Raw genomic sequence first — 24395 nt, forward strand, 5'->3', positions numbered from 1 at the left:
ATGTTAACTAGATGTTATAATTGATTAAAATAATTTTCTCCTAAAAATGATGTATACATATCAATTGACAGTAGTGGCCAAATATGTTTGTCACCTGCTTTAAAAAATTATGGTGTCTGATTTCTAGACTCTTTTATTAATAGATGTATTAACATTGAATTTGCAAGTCATGAGAAGCAAATTGTGTGTCATTGATGAACCAAAAACAAACAACTAAAACTATGTCCCTTTTTTATACACAGGATGAGGTCAGCTAGGAGGAAAGTGGGGAAAGTTGCAGGCAGGAGGAGGCCGGGCCCAGGGACAGCCAGGAGGAGGCCAGACCCAGTGTCATCCAGGAGGAGGCAGGACCCAGTGTCATCCTGGAGGAGGCCGGACCCAGTGTCAGGCAGGATGTGGCTGGGCCCAGTAGAAGCCTGACCCAATCCCAAGTGGCTCCCCTCCGCCTTCCTACAAAAAGGGCCAGGAAGGGGACGGTGACACAGGAGGCATCCCTGCGGCTCATGCGAGAGGCCACCAATTTTTTGAAGAGCCCCCCCGAAGCTGAAGTGGCCTATGGGTGCTATTTAGCCAGCAGGCTGCTTCAAATGGAGTGGGGCCAACGCCTCATTTGTGAAAAACTGTTTGCTGAAATGATACACAAGGGGCTGAATGGCGAGCTAACTGCCAACACACAAATAAATGAGGCAGCCCCCCTCCTCCTCCTCCTCCTTCTCCTCCTGCCACAACTCAACCACCAGAGCCACAGCCTCTAAGGAAGGCTGCAGGGAAGGCTGCAGGGAAGGGTGCAGGGCAGCGTGGAGGGAAGGCTGCAGGGAAGAGAAGAAAGTGATGACCTGGGTTCAGTCTGGTCTGACAGAAGACGCAGGCTGTTGTAGTACCACAGTCTGGGGACATCTATATCATCTGCTGCTGCTGTTGATCTCTGGGATTCCTGACCAGGATGAGGTCAGCTAGGAGGAAAGTGGGGAAAGTTGCAGGCAGGAGGAGGCCGGGCCCAGGGACAGCCAGGAGGAGGCCGGACCCAGTGTCATCCAGGAGGAGGCAGGACCCAGTGTCATCCTGGAGGAGGCCGGACCCAGTGTCAGGCAGGATGTGGCTGGGCCCAGTAGAAGCCTGACCCAATCCCAAGTGGCTCCCCTCCGCCTTCCTACAAAAAGGGCCAGGAAGGGGACGGTGACACAGGAGGCATCCCTGCGGCTCATGCGAGAGGCCACCAATTTTTTGAAGAGCCCCCCGAAGCTGAAGTGGCCTATGGGTGCTATTTAGCCAGCAGGCTGCTTCAAATGGAGTGGGGCCAACGCCTCATTTGTGAAAAACTGTTTGCTGAAATGATACACAAGGGGCTGAATGGCGAGCTAACTGCCAACACACAAATAAATGAGGCAGCCCCCCTCCTCCTCCTCCTCCTTCTCCTCCTGCCACAACTCAACCACCAGAGCCACAGCCTCTAAGGAAGGCTGCAGGGAAGGCTGCAGGGAAGGGTGCAGGGCAGCGTGGAGGGAAGGCTGCAGGGAAGAGAAGAAAGTGATGACCTGGGTTCAGTCTGGTCTGACAGAAGACGCAGGCTGTTGTAGTACCACAGTCTGGGGACATCTATATCATCTGCTGCTGCTGTTGATCTCTGGGATTCCTGACCAGGATGAGGTCAGCTAGGAGGAAAGTGGGGAAAGTTGCAGGCAGGAGGAGGCCGGGCCCAGGGACAGCCAGGAGGAGGCCGGACCCAGTGTCATCCAGGAGGAGGCAGGACCCAGTGTCATCCTGGAGGAGGCCGGACCCAGTGTCAGGCAGGATGTGGCTGGGCCCAGTAGAAGCCTGACCCAATCCCAAGTGGCTCCCCTCCGCCTTCCTACAAAAAGGGCCAGGAAGGGGACGGTGACACAGGAGGCATCCCTGCGGCTCATGCGAGAGGCCACCAATTTTTTGAAGAGCCCCCCGAAGCTGAAGTGGCCTATGGGTGCTATTTAGCCAGCAGGCTGCTTCAAATGGAGTGGGGCCAACGCCTCATTTGTGAAAAACTGTTTGCTGAAATGATACACAAGGGGCTGAATGGCGAGCTAACTGCCAACACACAAATAAATGAGGCAGCCCCCCTCCTCCTCCTCCTCCTTCTCCTCCTGCCACAACTCAACCACCAGAGCCACAGCCTCTAAGGAAGGCTGCAGGGAAGGCTGCAGGGAAGGGTGCAGGGCAGCGTGGAGGGAAGGCTGCAGGGAAGAGAAGAAAGTGATGACCTGGGTTCAGTCTGGTCTGACAGAAGACGCAGGCTGTTGTAGTACCACAGTCTGGGGACATCTATATCATCTGCTGCTGCTGTTGATCTCTGGGATTCCTGGACCAGATTGTGCTCCCTCTTATATGGACTCCTCAAGATCCCAATTTTCTTGTCCACAGACTTTTGCCAACGTTGACTTCCTCTTTATTTTCTTTTTACCATAAATAAATGGATATTTTAGTTTATGAAAAGACTTTATGTGTTTTAATTAACATCATTGATTTATTTATTTATTTATTTATTTCAGGTACTTATATAGAGACAATGTCAAATTAACAAGGGACAACAATCTCCTTGAGGTTGCAAAAACACCAAAAAAAAATGTTCTAGTGGTAACTTAAAAAAAACAAAAAAATATACATAACCAAAAAAGGTTCTTTGTGTTGACTTTATATGAAAAGAAAAAATCCAAATACAAAAAAAATGGTACTTTGTGGTAACTTAAACCAAACAAAATTAAAAAAAAAAAAAAAGAAAAGAAAAATGTATTTGCGTTCAATTTAAGAACTACAAAAAAAATGGTTCTTTTTGTTAATTTTAAAAACCCAAAAACAAAAAAAATTTAGATAAAGATAAAATAATTTTGACAATAATCATAAAAAAAAAATCTGGATAAAATCTAAAATAAAAGATGACTCCCCCCCCCCCCAAAAAAAAGTGTAAAAATTAGTATTAGTATGGAGATATGGCTTTTAAAAAAAATACTATATCATTTATGAGATCAAAGAGAAAAAGAATGTAGAAATCAGTTTGGGAGAACTCTGTGTGAATAGGAACAGCAAAACATCTATGTTCTTATAGCATTATTAAAGAAGACATTAAATGCGCTGCATCCAACGATCACAGAATTTGCAGCGTGAGGAATGTGCAACCTACAATACGAACACTAGTTTTACTAGACCGAGTGCTTCTGTTTAGTTTTTGCTTCTGAGCATGCGTCGTTTTTTTGTCCAACAAACTAGCATACGGACGAGCGGATTTCTGGGTCCAGCGGAGTTACGACATAAAGATTTGAAGCATGTTCCAAATCTAAAGTCCGTCAGATTTGCGACTGGAAAAGTCTGCTGAAAGTCCGGGGAAGCCCACACACGATCAGATTGTCCGTCGGACTTTTGTAGCCGAAAAGTCCGACTGTGTGTACGCGGAATGAGTGTTATCAAGTGGTGTTTCTTTCGATCTGCTTGCTTTGCAGGCGGTGATGTGAGATTCTTACCTTTTTGGGATTTAGGGTTGGTATTTGGTTCCAATGTGCCCTTCCTTCATTTCATTTCTATCCCTATCATTATGAATTTGGAGATGCTCTGTGTCCTTGACTGTATGAAAATGAGATGGATTTTTAGTTACCTGTAAAATCATTTTCTTTGAGTACATCACGGGGGGGTTGGTCATGTGGGGGGTAAGCAATTTTCGCTGGCAATTTGTCAGGTCAATGACTGGTGTTAGCTCTTCATAAATCACGGCACCATGCTTGATATGGTGTTAGGGTGATTGAAGCGTATTATTTTTATTATTACATGGTAGTAATAAATTAAATAGTTCAACACAATACAATGCAGAATCGTTGGGAGCCCTGATGCGGAATGTCACTTGCCAGCTGCGGCACTGGATAACTTCCCTCAGGTGCCACAACACCTTTCCGTACCAAAAGAATGCCTTTGAACGTGCCTGTCTGCACTGTTTAGGTGCCCCGAGCATCATTTCTGTTACTTACTCCTCACTCCACACCAGCAGCACCTTAACCTTCCTCTCCTATGTGCTCAAATGGGAACGAGACCTGTCCCTCGCAGACTGGAGTAAAGCCTGGTCCAGCATAGCGAAATGCTCCTTTAAACACAGCCACGTTGGAGGCTGCCTGTCCTCCTTCGCTGTTAATGTGTTCCAGCCCGCATTGCCAAGTCAAACCCATCCCATAATGATAGATACTTCCGGGGGTGCGGTCAGCGAGGGGACGAAATGCACATTTGGTGATCCTGCCCCTGCCTCGTGGGATTTTGGAGTTTTCGGGCTCCTGTCTACCCTCTTCCACATACCCTTCCATAAGGACCCTAAATTTGCATTGCTCCATTGTTCAGTCCCAGGCCTCTTCTCTTACCAGCAGAAGCTAGCTACCCATCTGTTTATTGCAGCTAAGTGCACAACAACAAGGGCCTAGAAAAAGCCGACTGTATCATTTTCAGAGGTGAAGAACACCTTGACAACTCTTATGATCCATGAAAAAAATGTCCAGTATCCTTCAGGACTCCCATGCCAGATTTCTCACAGTATGGACCCTGTGGTTGTCCTAATCATTTCCAACTTTACACTCAATCAGCCTAGGCCTTCCAAACCAACATGACCTTAGCCCCATCCCCAGCCTGGGGGAACTTCTTTTTTCTGCCTCTTCTTCGCCCCTTTTTCTACCCCTCTTTTCCTTCCTACCCCTTTCTTCTACTTCTGGGTCTCTAGCCTGTCGCTTTGTCCCTCCCTCTCCCCATTTTTGTTTTGTTCATTTCTGTGTCCTGTGCTTAGTTTGGTTTTGTTTACTCCTTTATCGCATACAAATCTGCTCCCCTGTCCACCTTAGCCCCTCAGGCTGCAGGCTCAGGCACTTTGTGTTGGACCCTGGCCCGGGCCTGAGGGTCACTGTTGGTGTCTAGTTTAAATCCTTTAACACATTTATTGCAGATTGCAGAAAAAGAGGAGCAACAGGCTGTGTGTGCTCTAAGGGGGACATAGGACCAAACTCACCAGCGGCTCCTTATGGGGTGCTCTACACAATTAGTCCATCCAGGATGCACAGGCAGACAACATACCTTTCAGAGATTTGATCTCTGCAACCAGGAACCCAGCTTCTTCCTGTATTCTCTCCTCAATAGATTTCTTCCCCATCCCAAAATTTCTGAGCATGGTGAGAGAAAACCTGCGCAAATCTTTCCATTGTTCCCCATTGCTGAAGACAAGTCCTACAAAACAATAATCAGACATGTACAACAAAGGAGTGAAAACTGCAGTTGTCATAAGAATTGAAATGACCTTTACCATCCATAATTGCATCCATTAAAACACATACTCTGGATAGTAACGGTTTTATCCTCTAAAGAGGTTATAATTCTGTTCAGTTCATCTTGTAAATGAGGCATCAATGCCAGAAAACAAAGCCAGGTGTAATTGGAAAATGAAGGACAAGCAGCATATTAATTAATTCCGAACATGTAAACAGTGTGCAAAGCAATAGAGCCCTGATTGTCCTCTGGTGCTGCCCTTCCATCTCACAGTCTGCTGTGCAGGAAATTATAGAGAGCTGACATTTAGGTACTTATGAGAATTCTAGATAAATACACATTTAAAGTAGGGCCTGGGTCAAAACTTTTTTTTTAGTCATAGGAGGAATAGGGAATAGTTGAAAGTTATCTGTTAATTTTGTGTCCCTGCTGGAAAGATTCCCCTTCGAGTTGGGTCACTAGGACAGGAATTGATTAAAATCTCACCAGTAGGGATGGACAGCAAATTAAGTTCTTTTAGTAATAGAATGAGGCACATTAAAATGTATTTCAGGTTTCATGCTGTACTGCTTCTTTCTTTCACACCCCATCCTTGCTGTACAAGAACTGCACAAGCTTGGTACCAAGTCAAACCCAGGTATTTACATTACTAGCATTTTAAAAAATGCATTTAATTATGTACAGCGGGTAAAATAAGTATTGAATACGTCATCATTTTTCTAGGTAAATATACAGGTACATCTTATAAAGTTTGAATATCATCAAAAAGCTAATTTATTTCAGTTATTCAATTCAAAAAGTGAAACTCATATTTTATATAGATGCGTTACACAGGGAGTGATATATTGCAAGCATTTCCTTCTTTAATTTTGATGGTTGTGACTTACAGCTAATGATAACCCAAAATTCAGTATCTCAGAAAATTTGAATATTTCATAAGACCAATAAAAAAAGAATTTTTAATACAGAAATGTTACCCTTTTAGTAAGCTATGTTCATGTACAGTAGAGTATGCACTCAATACTTAGTCGGGGATCCTTTTGCATGAATTACTGCATCATTGTGGAGTGGCATTGAGGCGATCAGCCTGTGGCACTGTTGAGGTGTTATGGAAGTCCAGGTTGCTTTGATATCAGCCTTCAACTCTTCTGCCTTGTTGGGTTCAATGTCATTCATCTTCCGTTTTACAATACCCCGCATAATCTCTATGGCAGTGATGGCAAACCTTGGCACCCCAGATGTTTGGGAACTACATCCCCCATGATGTTCATGCATTCTGTAGTGTAGTTAAGCATCATAGGAAATGTAGTTCCAAAACATCTGGGGTGCTAAGGTTCGCCATCACTGCTCTATGGGGTTTAGATCAGGCAAGTTTGTTGATCAATCAAGCACAGTGATACCATGATCATTAAACCGGGTATTTCTACTTTTGGCAGTGTGAGCAGGTGCCTACTGGAAAATGAAATCAGCATTTCCTAAAAGCTGGTCATCAGAGGGAAGCATAAGGTGCTCTAGAATTTTCTGGTAGAAAAGACACACACTTTGGACTGATTTCATTTTCCAGCAGGACTTGGCACCTGCCCACACTGCCACAAGTACCAATACCTGGTTTAATGATCATGGTATCACTGCGTTTTATTGGCCAGCAAACTCGCATGTCCTAAACCCCATAGAGAAGCTGAGTATTGTGAAGAGGAAGATGAGAGACACCAAATCCAACAATGCAGACGAGCTGAAGGCTGCTATCAAAGCAACCTGGGCTTCCATAACATCTCAGCAATGCCACAGGCTGATCACCTCCATGCCACGCCATGTTCATGCAGTAACTCATGCAAAAGGAGCCCCGACCAAGTATTGAGTGCATAATATACATGGGCATGTTTTTCAGTAAGCCAACATTTCTGTATTAAAAATCCTTTTTTTCATTGGTCTTATGTAATATTCAAAATTTCTGAGATACTGAATTTTGAGTTTTCACTAGCCCTAAGCCATAATCAAATTTAAAAGAAAGAAATACTTGAAATATAGCACTCTGAGTAATGCATCTACAGTATATAAAATATATGGGTTTCACCTTTTGAGTTAATTTACTGAAATAATTAACTTTTTGTTGATATTCTAATTATATGAGGTGCACCCGTATTTTTAAAGGTGCTATTATTAAATTATGAAATTTTCACCATGTCAGTAACAACCCATGCAATCCATGCATACAAAGAAACCAAAACAAATACGTTCAGAAATTAAGTTATGTGTAAAAAAATGGAATGACAAAGGGAAAAAAAGTATTGAACGCGGTAATTAAAATTTATTTAAAGTGCTTCTACAGGCAAAAGGTTTATCTTGATGCGTTCTATGCATTAGGATAAAAAAAAATCTTTTGTTTACAGCAGCCCCCCAATACTTGCCTGAGCCCATCTCTATCCAGCAATGCTGTAGGAGAGACTCGGCTGCTCGGAGCTCTCCCTCCTCATTGGCTGAGACAGCAGCAGAGCGTCATTGGCTCCCACTGCTGTCAATAAAAGTCAGTGAGCCAATGAGTAGAGAAGGGGGCGGGGGACCTTTGTTGGTATTGACAGCTTCAAGACGCCCCAAACGTGTTCAATACTTATTTTACCTGCTGTATATGTATTTGTCTAGAGTTCTCAGCATTAGTCATCAGTGTCCTCAAAAGGTGTTCTTATTCATAATCTAATAAAGAAAATCTCTCTCTATCCATAGACTAAAAGTCAATGGGCAATAAACAGTAAAAATAGCAACCTGAAAATTTTAAAGTAATGCAAGCATGCGGATGGTGCAAACACTGATATTTTCCCTACATTTTTTTTCTATTATCTAAGAAACCTCAGATAACAAAATACACCCAAACATTGGGAAAGAACACAAATGTTAATTAAGGTTTTTTTTTTTTTTTTTTTTTTTTTCCAATTCAATGTAATCATTATCAGTGGTGAAAAAATAACTTTTAAATGAGTACACACATAACAATAAAGACATTTTGTTATTTAGACATTAAAGGGAAATAGGTAGTCCAATTAGCAAAAAGAAAGTTTAATTTTAAAAACATTGTTTTTTCTATTACTTTTAGTAATAATGCATTGTCCCAGGCTCAGGTTTTCCATTGATAACTTTAAATTTTGTTCATTTTAGGCTGGGGTGCCTTCGGATTTTGCATACTTTTAAAGAGTGCTGTGACTGAAAAAATGTTGACAGCGACATTCCCAATGCACACAATCTTGAAAGTGGCTGAAAAGAAATTGGTGGATGCTGCAGCGACCACCGGCTGGAGACTGGAATAACTCAGAACAAGGGAATTGTCACCAGCACCCCAGGAAACTCCATTAAAGGTTCCAACTCGTTATTGAACGATCACATCACCGCAAAGGAAAGCAATGTTTCAGAGCCATACAGGACCTCCCCACATGCCTAAAACAGCGGTCCTCCATGGCTCCGAAACATCCTTTGCTATGATGTGATCATTCAATAAAGCTTTGGAACCTATTATATAGTTTCTGGTGTGCTGGTAACATATCCCTTGCTCTGAAAAAATCTTGAGAAATATAGTAAACCACCATTATGTTACTTTCCCTATTGGCTCCAATGCATTTCTCGTATAGGTGAAACCCTGCAGAAACTTAATCAATATTGCTCATCCCCAGTCAGAAATGTGTTAAAAAATATATATATCTATAACACTACAACCAGTTCCACTTTAATTATCATCAAAGTCATGTTATGTTGAAATAAACTTACCATGCCCTTCGAAAAAATCAAAAGCTGGAGACCTTCCACGCCCACTGAATTCCTCTCCGCGGTCCAGTAATGCCTCTTTTACAGTTTCATAACCGCTTAGGACAACAATAGGATTATGGCCAAAATAAACAGTATATACCGATCCATATTTCTCTGCAAACTGAAATAGAATATGAGGAATTTGGCATACATTACTCAAGAAAAAAAAAACAGTTTTTACCGACTAAAATTTAAAAACATGGAGACTGGAATGATCATCAGCATAAAAACGTGAAGGTACCAACCAATATACCTTGCCCATCACAACCCAATAAAAAACTGAACAATTGTGGTTGGAAGGGTAAGGCCATAGTTTTATTGATATCAAACTGTATTTGACCAACAATGATGGCAAACAAAAGTACAAATTATAGTTGGCAATAACTAACCAGTGCTAGTCAAACATTAACTGTGGACACCCAAAGTAACATAACTGAAAGGCCCAACTAACAGTTCAGGACAGAGATCGAATTAAAGCATATCTAAGCCTAAAAACAAAAATATTATATTTACTGGTCTTTAGACAAAGTGGCTGCATTTGTTTTATATTGATTAGGTGTTTCTGTCAGTAACGCACTTACAATCCTAGAATGACAACTCTCAAACATCCTTCTGTATCAGGACAACAGAAATAAAACTGGACTACATAACCCCACCATTCTCCTATTATAATAACATAACATAATATAGAGGGTTGTGGTTCTATTTAACCAACAGTCAGCACAGACAGAGCACAGCTCATAAAATTTCTGGCAAGATCGGATATTTTTTGAACTTGTCAAACAGAAAAAATAAAATGTTTTCCATGGTACTCAGCAGTACAAAAAACACAAAATAAGAGGAGTTTGTTGTTAGGGTTTAGATACATTTGAGAGTAAGAATCTTAGACGTTTTGAATGCTGGCAAGGTAAGCCTAGCTAATAAAGCTGTGTCAGAGGAAATAGGGCCTTTGGGGGGTGGGAACCTCTTTGCATCCAGGTAGGTAGCCAATCTACTATCCCAACCCTTTAAGAGGACCAACCAATAACCTTTGACTTCAAGGTTCAAGAAAAGGGGAGAATGGACAGGGGAGGGTAATCAATAATTCTGCCTCAACACTTTTCAAGACCACTTCAAGCTGTTTTCTCATGAGTACATAATATCAGAATCTATAATTCAAAAGAATGGACAATTATAAGTATCACATAGGAATACAACACAGAATGTGCAACATTTATACATTGCTTCTTGCCCCAATGTGTGATATCACAAGCACATCCCATCCACCAGCCCCAAACCAAGTAAGGGATGCCATCACAAGGAATATGCCCAGCTTCCCCCTCCAAACCATTGGAGAACACAAAAGGACACATGCCAGGTCAGCACACAAGAGTCCCCCAGCAATACCTAGAATGGCGGCATCAACAAATTTAATAGCACAAGGATAGCGTATACAATGAAATAAAACAAAACAAAAATAATAACAGCTACAACCCCTGGCAAAAAGTATGGAATCACCACTCTTGGAAAATGTTCATTCAATTGTTTAATTGTGTAGATAAAAAAGCAGACATGCCTTAAAACTATTTTCATACCATTTCATAATAATAATTTCATAACATTTCATGCTTCTGGCTTTAAGAAACACTTAAAAAAAGAAAAAAAAGAAAGAAAACTGTAGTCAATTGCAACTGTTTTTGCAGATCAAGCAGAGGAAAAAAAATAATAGAATCACTCAATTCTGAGGAAAATATTATGGAATCACCATGTACTGTGCAGTTTCTAAAACAAAAATCTGCTAATTAGCATTTTTGGCTGTAAAAAAGCCCAAAACTAGTGGGTTCTGAGAGGAGTTTTTCAGCTGTAAAAATGCTCTAACGTCAAAAAACGGTGATAAACGTAAATAATCGCTCAAAAACGCCGCTCACCAGTGTTTTTACAGTTTTTGATCCTTTGAAAAAAAAAAAAAAGCGCTAATAAATGCTAAAAAGTGCTATTTGCAAAAACGTTAAAAAAAAAACGTGGAAAGACTCACTGCAAAATTACTGGCATTTTATAAAGTTATTTTAACGTCCAGTGTGCATGAGGCCTAAAACTTCTTCAAGAAGGTAAATCATCACAGAATGTTGAAAAAGATGTTGGTTGTCCCCAGTCAGCTGTGTCTAAAATCTGGACCAAGTATAAATCAAATGGGAAGTTTGTTAAAGGGAAGCGTACTGGTAGACCAAGTAGGACATCAAAGCATCAAGATAGAAAACTTAAAGGGGTTGTAAAGGTAAGTGTTTTTTCACCTTAATGCATCCTATGCATTAAGGTGAAAAAACACCTGGCAGTGACCGGCCCCCCTGCCCCCAGTTTTACTTACCAGAGCGCTAGAAATTCCCATCTGGAGACGCGCTCTTCCTCTGCCCAGGGTTCTCGGCTCTTGATTGGATAGATTTATAGCAGCGCAGCCATTGGCTTCCACTATTGTTAATCAAATCCAATGACGCGGGTGCCGGGGGGGCGGGGCTGAGTCCAGCATTCTGTGTCTAATGCTGGACTCGGGAGCGCGCCCGCAAGGTGACCCCCCAGAAGAGCTCTTCTCCTAGGGGGTTATCTGATGCAGGGGGAGAAGTGAGAAACCACCGAGGGACCCCAGAAGACGATGTTCAGGGCAACTCTGTGCAAAACGAACTGCACAGTGGAGGTAAGTATGACATGTTTGTTGTTTGTCTGTGACCGAACTGTAAGACACCGCCTAAAGGAAATGGGATTTACATACAGAAAAGCCAAACGAAAACCATCATTAACACCTAAACAGAAAAAAACAAGGTTACAGTGGGCTAAAGAAAAGCAATCATGGACTGTGGATGACTGGATGGAAGTGATATTCAGTGATGAATTACGAATCTTCATTGATCAGGGTGATGATGCTGGAACTTTTGTTTGGTGCCATTTTAATGAAATGTATGAAGACGACTGCCTAAAGAAAACATGTAAATTTCCACAATTATTGATGATATGGGGTTGCATGTCAGGTAAAGGTACGGGGCAGATGACAGTCATTAAATCTTCAATAACTGCACAACTTTATATTGAGATTTTGGACACTTTCCTTATTCCATCAATTGAAAGGATGACATTTTTCAGGATGATAATACATCTTGCCATAGGACAAAAGCCGTGAAAACTTTCCTTCAAGAAATACATGTCAATGGCATGGCCTGCAAATAGTCCGGACATCAATCCCATTGAAAATCTATAGTGGAAATGAAAGAAAATGGTCCAAGACAAAGCTCCAATCTGCAAAGCTGATCTGGCAACTGCAATAAGAGGAAGTTGGAGCCGGATTGATGAAGAAATGCAATTGACTACAGTATTTTCGTTTTTTAAGTGCTTCTTAAAGCCAGAATGTTGGAATGTTAAATGAAAACAGTTTTGAGGCAAGTCTGTGATTAGTTTTTTCTACACAATTAAACAATTGAATGAACATTTTCCAAGAGTGGTGATTCCATACTTTTTGCCAGGGGTTGTAGAAGCCAAAGAAAAAGAAATAATGCAGACTGTGGAAGGTATGACTAAAATAAACGATATAATAATAATAAGGGTCACAAGGTACTTATTACCCTTACTTAATAAAAATCCACCTAAAATAAATAAATAATTATTAACCAAAACAACTTAATGATCAATTCTAAAAGCTTTAGGTTTCTTATTACTTTTATGCCGCGTACACACGGTCGGACTTTTCGTCTACAAAAGTCCGACAGCCTGTCCGACAGACTTCCGGCGGACTTCCGGCGGACTTTCGGCGGACTTGCAGCAGACTTTCTAACGAACGGACTTGCCTACACACGACCACACAAAAGTCCGACGGATTCGTACGTGATGACGTACACCGGACTAAAATAAGGAAGTTCATAGCCAGTAGCCAATAGCTGCCCTAGCATGGGTTTTTGTCCGTCGGACTAGCACACAGACGAGCGGATTTCGGGGTCCGTCGTAGTTACGACGTAAAGATTTGAAGCATGTTTCAAATCTAAAGTCCGTCGGATTTGAGACTGAAAAAGTCTGCTGAAAGTCCGGAGAAGCCCACACACGATCGGATTACCAGCCAGCTTTAGTCCGTCGGCGTCCGTTGGACTTTTGTAGACGAAAAGTCCGACCGTGTGTACGCGGCATTAGAAGTAGGAAAACAGTACAAGGCATGTGAAATATTTTTTTATGTTAATGCTTCTTATGTTTTATATGTAAGGTATTTAGATACTGTACATGATCATATGTTGTCATTGTCTGACATATCTGTTTACAATAATTTAATAATTAATTAGTCTTTGCATTTTTGTATCGTTCAATGACTCCTTATTGGTTTCCAACAAAAGCTTAATAATAGTTAACCAGTCTGGTGTTCTTGTCTGTTTTCCTTTATCTGATTGTATAAATTACCACAAGACCCAGATGGTTATGGACATGTAGCGCTTACCCCCAAAAGGTGTCGCTATTCTCTCTATTACCCTGTAAATAGCACCGTGCTCGCTAACACACCCGGGCTGAAAAGGGGATTATTGTGACCAGATACTGTATAATATGCATATACATAGTTAGTCAGGTTTAAAAAAAAACACAAGTCCACCTAGTTCAACCAAAAAAATAAATAAGTAAATAAATCATACAATCCGATATACACAATCCTTCACCCGCAGTTGATCCAGAGGAAGGTGAAGAAACCCAGCAAAGCATGATCCAATATGCTACAGCAATGGTGGTGACCCCCAGAGCCAGGGAGAACTGACATTCCTCCTCAGGGTGCAGGTTACTAGGCACAGTGGGTGTGGTGCAAGGTGAAAAGATTGGGCACCAGTCACTTTTGTAAAAATTACCAAAAAGTGTTTTATTTCTCTTAATAGGAACATTGGGGAGAGAGGCTTTAGGACACAGGACACCCTTAGGCAAATGCAATGGCAATTCAAGCAAACTCCGCAGACAAAAATAGAACTGGGCAGACAGCAATACAGAATGAGGGCCTTTAAGCTGAATGCAGCAATCTGTATCTTATAGCAACCTCTGTCTCCTATGGCAACAAACTCTCTCACAGTGTCCTACTAGATCTTTAAGCTCAGCTCGCTGTCTTTCACTAGACTTCTTGGACTCTCAGCCACCTGCTGGATTCCAGAGCTTCACCCACAACTAACCGCTGTACTTTATCTTCAAGATTTACTTACAGCTACCAGCCATACTTCTTCAAGCTTTACTCACAGCTACCCGCTGACTTCCTGGATGAGTCTCCACTGAAGCCCATTCTATTGCCCATTGCTTCACTGTCCCTGGCTAGTGAAGCATCTGCTCTGATACTTCTTCAGAACTTCATCCCTTCCAAACTTGCCTCCGGCAACAGGAGCGGTCGTCCCTTTGTGGCAACTGCTTCTCCTTTACCTCTGACAATGATCAGGCTCCCTTCAGGCTGAGCCTCTGACACATGCGGTTCCACCCCAGGCTTCGGGCTTAACCTTGGCTGCTCCTCCTTTGTGGAAACCTGAACTGATGAATAGGCCTTAAGTGGACCTAGAAGTCAGCATGCCTCCTGGATAGGCCTCAGGCTTCAGGCCTAGCAACCAGGAGCTTCTCAACACACACCCACCCAGGCCGCAGCCTCGGACAGGAAGAACCCTGATCACCTGACTCCTTCCAAATAAATAGCCTATCCCAGCATACACAGCGGTTAAAGAAACTCCTGCTGATTGGCTGAGACAACCTAGTTACCAATTACCTGAATTTATGGTAATCCATCACTCTAATGCCAAAAGCAACAGTGCCACCTATTGACAGAAGGGAGAGACTACCCCAAACTCAGACTTAGGATAGGAAACAGTGGATCAACCTACCAATAAGCCCGGCTAGTTGCCACCTAGCACAACTAGATTTATTAGCAGCCCTCTTTAGGACCAGGGTGCTTCATCAGTACTGGGGATGAGCTTCGAGTTCGAGTCAAACTCATGTTCGCCGAACAGCAAACAATTTGGGGTGTTTGTGGCAAATTCGAAAGCCGCGGAACACCCTTTAAAAGTCTATGGGAGAAATCAAAAGTGCAAATTTTAAAGGCTTATATGCATGGTATTGTCATAAAAAGTGTTTGGGGACCTGGGTCCTGCCCCTGGGGACATGGATCAATGCAAAAAAAAGTTTTAAAAACTGCAGTTTTTTCAGGAGCAGTGATTTTAATAATGCTTAAAGTGGAACAATAAAAGTGTAATATTCCTTTAAATTTCATACCTGGGGGGTGTCTATAGTATGCCTGTAAAGGGGCGCATGTTTCCCATGTTTAGAACAGTCTGACAGCAAAATTACATTTCAAACGAAAAAAGTAATTTAAAACTTCTCGCGGCTATAATGAATTGTTGGTCCGACAATACACATAAAGGTTCATTGATAAAAACGGCATGGGGATTCCTCACAGGGGAACCCCGAACCAAAATTAAAAAAAAAAAAATGGCGTGGGGATCCCCCTCAAAATCCATACCAGACCCTTATCCGAGCAGGCAACCTGGCAATGGCAGGCTGCAGGAAAAGAGGGGGGACAAGAGAGCGCCCTCCCCTCCTGAACCGTACCAGGCCACATGCCCTCTACATTGGGAGGGTGCTTTGAGGTAGCCCCCCAAAGCACCTTGTCCCCATGTTGATGAGGACAAGGGCCTCATCCCCACAACCCTTGCCCAGTTTTAACAAGGGGACCCCCAGGTCCCGGCCCCCCCCGTGTGAATTGGTAATGGGGTACAAATGTACCCCTACCATTTCACAAAAAAAGTGTCAAAGAGGTTAAAAAACACAAGAGACAGTATTTGACAAGTCCTTTATTAATTTCTTCTTCTTTCGGCCTCTTCTTCCATCTTCTTTCTTCTGGTGTTCTTTTGGTGTGTTCCTCCGCTCTTCTCGTCCCACATCTTCCTCCAGGCTTCTTCTCCACTCCGTCTGCACAATCCGCCTCAGTGGGAGTCTTCAGCCGTGTGACGCTGCGCTTCTTCTGACACTTCTTATATAACGGAGGGCGGGGCCACCCGGTGACCTCCTCTGATGCACAGGGAATTCACAGGACTTCCCTGTGGCTTTCCCCGTGTTGCCAGAGGGGGCTGGGTCACCCGTTTACGTACCCGTGTGACTCCGCCCCCTCTGACAACACAGGGAAAGCCACAGGGAAGTCCCGTGAATTCCCTGTGCTTCAGAGGAGGTCTCCAGGTGGCCCCGCCCTCCGTTATCTAAGAAGAAGCGAAGCGTCACATGACTGAAGACTCCCATTGAGGCTGATCGTGTAGACGGAGCGGAGAAGAAGCCAGAGGATGATGCGGGATGAGAAGAGCGGAGGAAGAAGAAGATGGAAAAGAAGAAGATGAAGAAGAAGATGGAGGAAGAAGAAGAACACCGAAAGAACACCAAAAGAAAGAAGATGGAAGAAGAAGCCAAAGGAAGAAGAAATTAATAAAGGACTTGTCAAAAACCGTCTCTTGTGTTTTTTAACCCTTTTGATACTTTTTTCGTGACATGGTATTACCAATTACCAATTCACACAGGGGGGGCCGGGATCTGGGGGTCCCCTTGTTAAAGGGGGCTTCCAGATTCCAATAAGCCCCCTGTCCACAGACCCCCACAACCACCGGCCAAGGGTTGTTGGGATGAGGCCCTTGTCCCCATCAACATGGGGACAAGGTGCTTTGGGAGGCTACCTCAAAGCACCCTCCTAATGTTGAGGGGATGTGGCCTGGTACGGTTCAGGAGGAGGGGCGCTCTCTCGTCCCCCCTCTTTTCCTGCAGCCTGCCAGGTTGCGTGCTTGGATAAGGGTCTGGTATGGATTTTTGGGGGACCCCACTCCATTTGTTTTTTAATTTTGGCGTGGGGTTCCCCTTAAAATCCATACCAGACCTGAAGGGTCTGGATTTTGAGGGGGACCCCCACGCCATTTTTTTAAAAATTTTGGCACGGGGTTCCCCTTAATATCCATACCAGACCTGAAAGGCCTGGTATGGAATTTAGGGGGACCCCACGCCATTTTTTTTAAATTTTGGTTTGGCGTTCCCCAGTGGGGAATCCCCATGCCATTTTTATCAATGAACCGTTATATGTATTGTCAGACCGACAATTCATTATATGGATGATATGGGAGAGAGAGTGCACCATGTAGAGACTAAGATGGGAGACTTTGCGGTGGCACATAATGAGCTGGTGGATGCTCATAATGAGGCAGAAGATTAACTTACGGCCATTAAATTACAATTAGTAGACCTGGAAGATCATTCTAGGAGGAACAATGTAAAGTCCTGGGGGATAGGTGAAACAATCCTTCCAACTTAGCTGCCCAACCATATCCAACAACTAATTTCAACTCTCCTATCTGAATTGCCAAATTACAGTAGACAGGGTACATAGACTCCATAAGCTGCCCTTTTTACCTGACAATGTACCGCGAGATGTAATCACCAGAATACACTTCTACCATGTTAAAGAAGCACTAATACAGCAAGCAAGGCAAGAACCCACATTGCCTGAACCGTATTCTTTAATTTCACTATATGCTGATTTATCCAAGCACGCTATGCAAGCCCACAGTAAGCTAATCTCTCTTACTAAGCTGTACCGCAACCACAATATCGTCTACCACTGGGGCCTCCCAGCCAAACTATTTGTTACATGGGAGCACAAAAATTACATGGTACTTTTGGTGGAAGACGGAATTAATCTAGCGAAGCAATGGGGCCTATTGCCTACAGAGCCAGTCAGACAGAGCTTCACCAGCAAAACTTTTGCTTTAAAGTTGGTAGGTTCTCAAGGTAAATATAAGGGAACCCTGTGGCTCCGATGAGCTGATACCCCCACCCTAAAAGGCAGTAGTTTCTGCTTCAGATGACTTGTTTCTTATTTCTTATATCTGATCTTCTCAGTTTATGTTTTTCTATTTCTAGTCCACATTGCTGGAAGATGCGAAGAACAAACTTCCAACCAGGTACTTTCTTGCATTATACCTCTGAAAGATGCACACACAGTCATCCACATCAATTAACAATTTCCACATATGGTCCTTAAAATTATGTCTCTAAATGCTCATGGGCTGAACAGCCCATATAAGCGGAAAGCTTTGTAGCAAGAGGCTAAAAACCTCAACGGAGACGTCATTTGTGTACAAGAGACCCATGTCTTGGCTAGCAAACCTCCCAAATGTTCCCATAAACTATTAAAGAGGGACTTTAATTGCGGTCAAAAACTGTCTCTTTTAAAGTTAATTCATCAGTACTGGATCAGCATGGCAGATGCATTATATTAGTGTGTGACATCAACAACATCACTTACACCAAAGCAAATATATACAGTATCTCACAAAAGTGAGTACACCCCTTACATTTTTGTAAGTACTTTATTATATCTTTTTATGTGACAACACTGAAGAAATTAAACTTTGCTACAATGTAAAGTAGTGAGTGTTCAGCTTTTATAACAGTGTAAATGTGCTGTCCCCTCAAAATAACTCAACACACAGTCATTATTGTCTAAACCGCTGGCAGCAAAAGTGAGTACACCCCTAAGTGAAAATGTCCAAATTGGGCCCAATTTGCCATTTTCCCTTTCCGATGTCATGTGACTCATTAGTGTTACAAGATCTCAGGTGTGAATAGGGGGCAGGTGTGTTAAATTTGGTGTTATCGCTCTCACTCTCTCATACTGGTCACTGGAAGTTCAACATGGCACCTCGTGGCAAAGAACTCTCTGAGAATCTGAAAAAAAAAATGTTGCTCTACATAAAGATGGCCTAGACTATAAGAAGATTGCCAAGACATTGAAACTGAGTTGCAGCACAGTGGCCAAGACCATACAGCGGTTTAACAGGACAGGTTCCACTCAGAACAGGCCTCGCCATGGTTGACCAAAGAGGTTGAGTGCACGTGCTCAGTGTCATAACCAGAGGTTGTCTTTGGGAAATAGACGTATGAGTGCTGCCAGCATTGCTGCAGAGGTTGAAAGGGTGGGGGGTCAACCTGTCAGTGCTCAGACCATATGCCGCACACTGCATCAAATGGGTCTGCATGGCTGTCATCCCAGAAGGAAGCCTCTTCTAAGGATGACGCACAAGAAAGCCCTCAAACAGTTTGCTGAGGACAAACAGACTAAGGACATAGATTACTGGAACCATGTCCTGTGGTCTGATGAGACCAAGATAAACTTATTTGGTTCAGATGGTGTCAAGCGTGTGGGGCGGCAACCAGGTGAGGAGTACAAAGACAAGTGTGTCTTGCCTACAGTCAAGCATGTTGGTGGGAGTGTGATAGTCTGGGGCTGCATGAGTGCTGCCCGCACTGGGGAGCTACAGTTCATTGAGGGAACCATGAATGCCAACATGTACTGTGACATACTGAAGCAGAGCCTGATCCCCTCCCTTCGAAGACTAGGCCGTAGGGCAGTATACCAACATGATAATGACCCTAAACACACCTCCAAGACGACCACTGCCTTGCTAAAGAAGCTGAGGGTAAAGGGGATGGACTGGCCAAGCATGTCTCCAGTCCTAAACCCTATTGAGCATCTGTGGGGCATCCTCAAATGGAAGGTGGAGGAGCGCAAGGTCTCTAACATCCACCAGCTCCATAATGTCATCATGGAGGAGTGGAAGAGGACTCCAGTGGCAACCTGTGAAGCTCTGGTGAATTCAATGCCCAAGAGGGTTAAGGCAGTGCTGGAAGATAATGGTGGCCACACAAAATATTGACACTTTGGGCCCAATTTGGACTGTTTCACTTAGGGGTGTACCACCTTGCCCGGTGGTTGTGGGGGTCTGCGGGTGGGGGGCTTATTGGAATCTGGAAGCCCCTTTAACAAGGGGGGCCCAGATCCCGCCTCCCCATGTGAATGGGTGGGGGTACATCGTACCCCCACCCATTCACCAAAAAAGTGTCAAAAAAGTAAAAATGACAAAAGACAGACAATTTCTTTATTAAAAAAAAAATGCCCCTCGATGTAAATCTATTGTCAATCATGGACGCTTTTTTTTATAAAAGGAATTGTCAAAAACTATAGAAATACCTATTCACATGGGGGGGGTGGGATCTGGGGGACCCCTTGTTAAGCTCCATGCCCGCAGACCTCCACAAACACTGGGCAAGGGCCTTGTCCCCATCAACATGGGAACATGATGACATTTTTTGTTGGCAGCAGTTTGGACATTAATGGCTGTGTGTTGAGTTATTTTGAGGGGACAGCAAATTTGCACTGTATACAAGCTGTACACTCACTACCTTCAGGTCTGGTATGGATTTTAACCTCCCTGGCGGTATGATTATTTTGGATTTTAGGTGCTGAAAGCGGTACAATTATTTTGCATGGAAATTTGGCGTTTTATATTGTAGGTCTGTAAATCTTAACAATAACACACTTAAATCTGTCCAAACCAGAGTCTAGTAGATATCCTGGGTATAATAAAGTTTGAAACACAAAAACATAAATTATAATATAATAAATAAAAATAAATAATTAAAAAAAAAAAAAATAGTAATAAAATAAATTTCCCCACAATTCACTATCGCTCAATTCTGCAAGTGTTCTAATTTACTATCGCTGTTTTCTAGCTTGTCTAAAGCCACTTTTGACGTAAAGGGACACTTTTTGGTTGCTATGGACAATCTCCAGTTTCCAATCAGAAAGAACAGTGTATATCATGTAAAACTGCATGCAGGGCATGGGCCAAAGCACTGGGGACAAAAGGGATGTGAAATCATTTCATACAGTACTGTAATCTGTAAGATTACAGTACTGTATGTGTTATGATTTTTACTTTTTTTTTAATTTGCCGCCAGGCTCTGCCCCCGTGCGTCGCGACGCTCGCAGGGAATGGAGCCTGGCAAGGAGAGGCTTCGGAGGAGGACGGAGCCCTCGGACACTGCGGGTGACATCGCAGGATCCCGGGGACAAGGTAAGTAAGGAGGCACCAGGATCCTGCGATGTAATCCCGAGTGTGGCTCGGGGTTACCGCTAATGGTCCTGAATTTTAACCCCGAGCCACACTCGGGAAAACCGCCAGGGAGGTTAAGGGGAACCCCGCCCAGAATTAAAAAAAAATGGTGTGGGGGTCCTCCCAAACTCCACACCAGACCCTTATCCGAGCATGCAACATGGCAGGCCGCAGGAAAAGGGGGGGACGAGTGAGTGCCCCCCCTCCTGAACCGTACCAGGCCACATGCCCTCAACATGGGAGGGTGCTTTGGGGTCCCCCCCAAAGCACCTTGTCCCCATGTTGATGGGGAAAAGGGCCTAATCCCCACAACCCTTGCCCGGTGGTTGTGGGGGTCTGTGGGCGGGGGGGCTTATTGGAATCTGGAAGCCCCTTTAACAAGGGATACAAAAAATCTAGATGAGCCTTGCGAGCCACATACGGGTTAATGCCTAATCAAATAATGAAATAAAATCCAAGTGAAAAGAATCCAAAGTGAAAAACAGCTGCAAACACTAATCACGTTCCATAACCGTGCGATTAATATTAAAGAAATACAAATGTGTCTGCGCTAGAATTCAAATATCTAACAAGTGTTTACAGTGAGTATTAAGTAGGTAAAGTAATACAAAAAATAAAAAATTAAAAAAAAATTTTTAAATTAAAAATAAAATTAAAAATTTTCACTTAAGCTGATCAATACCAAAACAGAAATATCTCTTGGTGATTCAACCTTACATTACTAAAAGTGCGAAGTGCAATCTAAAATCCACAATATAAGTGCCAAATCAGGAGTGAAATTTTCATAAAAGTCCTTATAGTACAAAGGTGCACATCCAAAGAAATATAAATATAAAGTGCTCAAAAATAGTGTCCATAATAGTGAAGCTCATCCATCTTGTTCCTCCAAAAGTGTACCATAAAGCATGCCTTAGTGTCTTTCCGTGATCCCCCAAAAGTATATGCGCTCACCTTACAGTGTGTGACACAGTAATTAAACTCTGTCAAACACGCTTTGGAGCAACTCCTGTGCTCAAAGGAATCAACTTGGTAGACCTCCAATGCTCCCAGTCATGATATTATATGCAAGAAAAAAGGAAACTCCATAGCGCAATATTGCAAGATAATGAAGGATCTTTTATTGTGAACAGAAACTCTCCCCCTCATAGGGGTACTCACATGTAGTGGGTGCGTAGGTGCACCATCCCATACAAGCATAGACAGAAACAGGCCGTTCGTAAGGTATAGCGTGCGGTGCGGTGTATGCCACAATCTCTCTCTCTCTCTCTCTCTGCTGACAGCTCCGTCCAGGCCCCTCCCCTACGCGTGTTTGGCACCGGGATCACGTGCCTTCATCAGGGGGATTTGATTGGACGGACGCTCTATGATGCATTTATAGTCACGGTGGCCATTTTGCCTTAGACCGCGGACACAACTAGCAACAGGCTACAGTCATGTACATCCCTGGCGGCCATTTTCCCTTAGATTGCAGACGGAACATATAACAGGCTACAGCAATAATTATCCCCTGTTACCTATCGACCCCTATGATTATATATGAGCTATTCGTTATCTAAAGAGCGAAAACGTATGAATATAAACCCAGAGAGCACGTAAATAAGATCAAATAAATATATCTACGTTTATAACCATAATTAAGATGTAATATGTGAACCCCCGGAACGGAGCCGTCATACATAGCAAGGGGGCCCCAGATCCCGCCTCCCCATGTGAGTGGGTGGGGGTACATCGTACCCCCACCCATTCACCAAAAAAGTGTCAAAAAAGTAAAAATGACAAAAGACAGACAATTTCTTTATTAAAAAAAAAATGCCCCTTGACGTAAATCTATTGTCAATCATGGCACGGGACGCTTTTTTTTAATAAAAGGAATTGTCAAAAACTATAGAAATACCTATTCACATGGGGGGGGTGGGATCTGGGGGACCCCTTGTTAAGCCCCATGCCCGCAGTCCCCCACAAACACTGGGCAAGGGCCTTGTCCCCATCAACATGGGAACATGATGACATTGATAGGCTCGAGGCGTTTCGTGGCCAGGTGCCACTCATCAGGAGAAAACCCATAGCATATGTATAAACTGTTCCAAATAAGCAGTGTTGCAAGTCAGGATCTGTGAGGCAAGTCTGTGCCAGGAGCTGAGGGAATGAACCCAAGGAAGAAGCAAGCGCACCAACACTTTGGCTTCTCACCTCACACATGCACATCATGTCTCAGAGCATGTCTCTATGCAATGTCACCAGACATATTTGGAATTGTTTCACCCTTACCTATTTGGAGGATGCTCATAGGGTGTGTTGGTGTTCTCACTTCTTCCTTTGGTTCATTCCCTCTGCTCCCGGGACAGACATATGCTATGCATTTTCTCCTGGTGAGTGGAACCAGGCCACGAAACGCATCAAGCCTAGCAGTGTCATCATGTTCCCAACACATAGCTTGACCTCAACTGTGATTCATTTGTATCTCATAACCCATTTGTATGCATTACTCAATAAGCATTTGGCTTTTTACATGAATTACTTCCATGGGATACTATGCGATTTCAGATGCGTGCATGTGTATTGCCTTGTATATAGATAAAAATACTCATGTTCAACCATGTATCATATGTTTATGAGGTATGCTTTGTTCATATGTAAATGAAACAATTTTATAATTTCTCCTACTACATGTCTTGTGCCTCACTCAAAGTCCCAAATACCACTTTCTTATTTCTGAATTAGTGATGGAGGTGCATGGTATCATGCACCTCACTTAAAGTCCCAAAACCCCCTTTTGCTTTCCGATCTTTATAACTTGGCTAATGATCCAACGATCCCTCAACCATCTGAGTTGTCAATCTCTGCCTTTCTAAGCTCTGTCTCTCTTCCCATGGTATCAAAGGAGGAATTGAATAGTCTCAATTCCCCTATTATAGATGATGAGCTTCTAGCTGTTATAAAATCAATGCCAAATAACAAGTCACCAGGTGCTGACGGGTTTACAGCCGAGTATTATAAAACTTATAAGGATGTACTAACATCTCATCTGACTGCATTGTTTAACCTATCAGCCTCTACAGCCTCTTTTCCCTCAGAAATGTTACAGGCCATTATAGTTAAGCTATGTACACACAATTGGATTTTCTATACAACAAAACCGTGGATTTTTTTCCTTCGGATGTTGGCTCAAACTTGTCTTGCATACACACGGTCACACAAATGTCGGAAATTCCAAACATCAAGAATGTGGTGACGTACAACATGTACGACGAGCCGAGAAAAATGTAGTTCAGTAGCCAGTGCAGCTCTTCTGCTTGATTCCGAGCATGCGTGGACTTTTGTGCGTCGGAACTGTGTACACCGCTCGGAATTTCCGACAACAAGTCTTATTGACGGAAAATTTGAGATCCAGCTCTCAAACAG

General features: G+C 43.1%; 1 protein-coding gene across 3 annotated transcripts in view; it reads right to left on the reverse strand.

Moving 5' to 3' along the window:
• The window catches only part of LOC141107673 (cytochrome P450 2G1-like), a 190392-nt gene that overhangs the window by 22515 nt on the left and 143482 nt on the right, over positions 1 to 24395 (reverse strand). For 2 of the 3 annotated variants that reach the window (XM_073598577.1, XM_073598576.1), the window contains exons 2-3: positions 9010 to 9169; positions 5068 to 5217 (exon numbers count right to left, since the gene is read on the reverse strand). The exons of the other annotated variant lie outside the window; for it this stretch is intronic. In XM_073598577.1, coding sequence (XP_073454678.1) covers positions 5068 to 5217; positions 9010 to 9169 — 310 coding nt within the window. The remainder of the gene's footprint in view (positions 1 to 5067; positions 5218 to 9009; positions 9170 to 24395) is intronic. 3 annotated transcript variants of the gene reach the window in all.

Source organism: Aquarana catesbeiana, linkage group LG09 (assembly GCF_042186555.1).
Source record: "Aquarana catesbeiana isolate 2022-GZ linkage group LG09, ASM4218655v1, whole genome shotgun sequence".
NCBI lineage: Eukaryota > Metazoa > Chordata > Amphibia > Anura > Ranidae > Aquarana > Aquarana catesbeiana.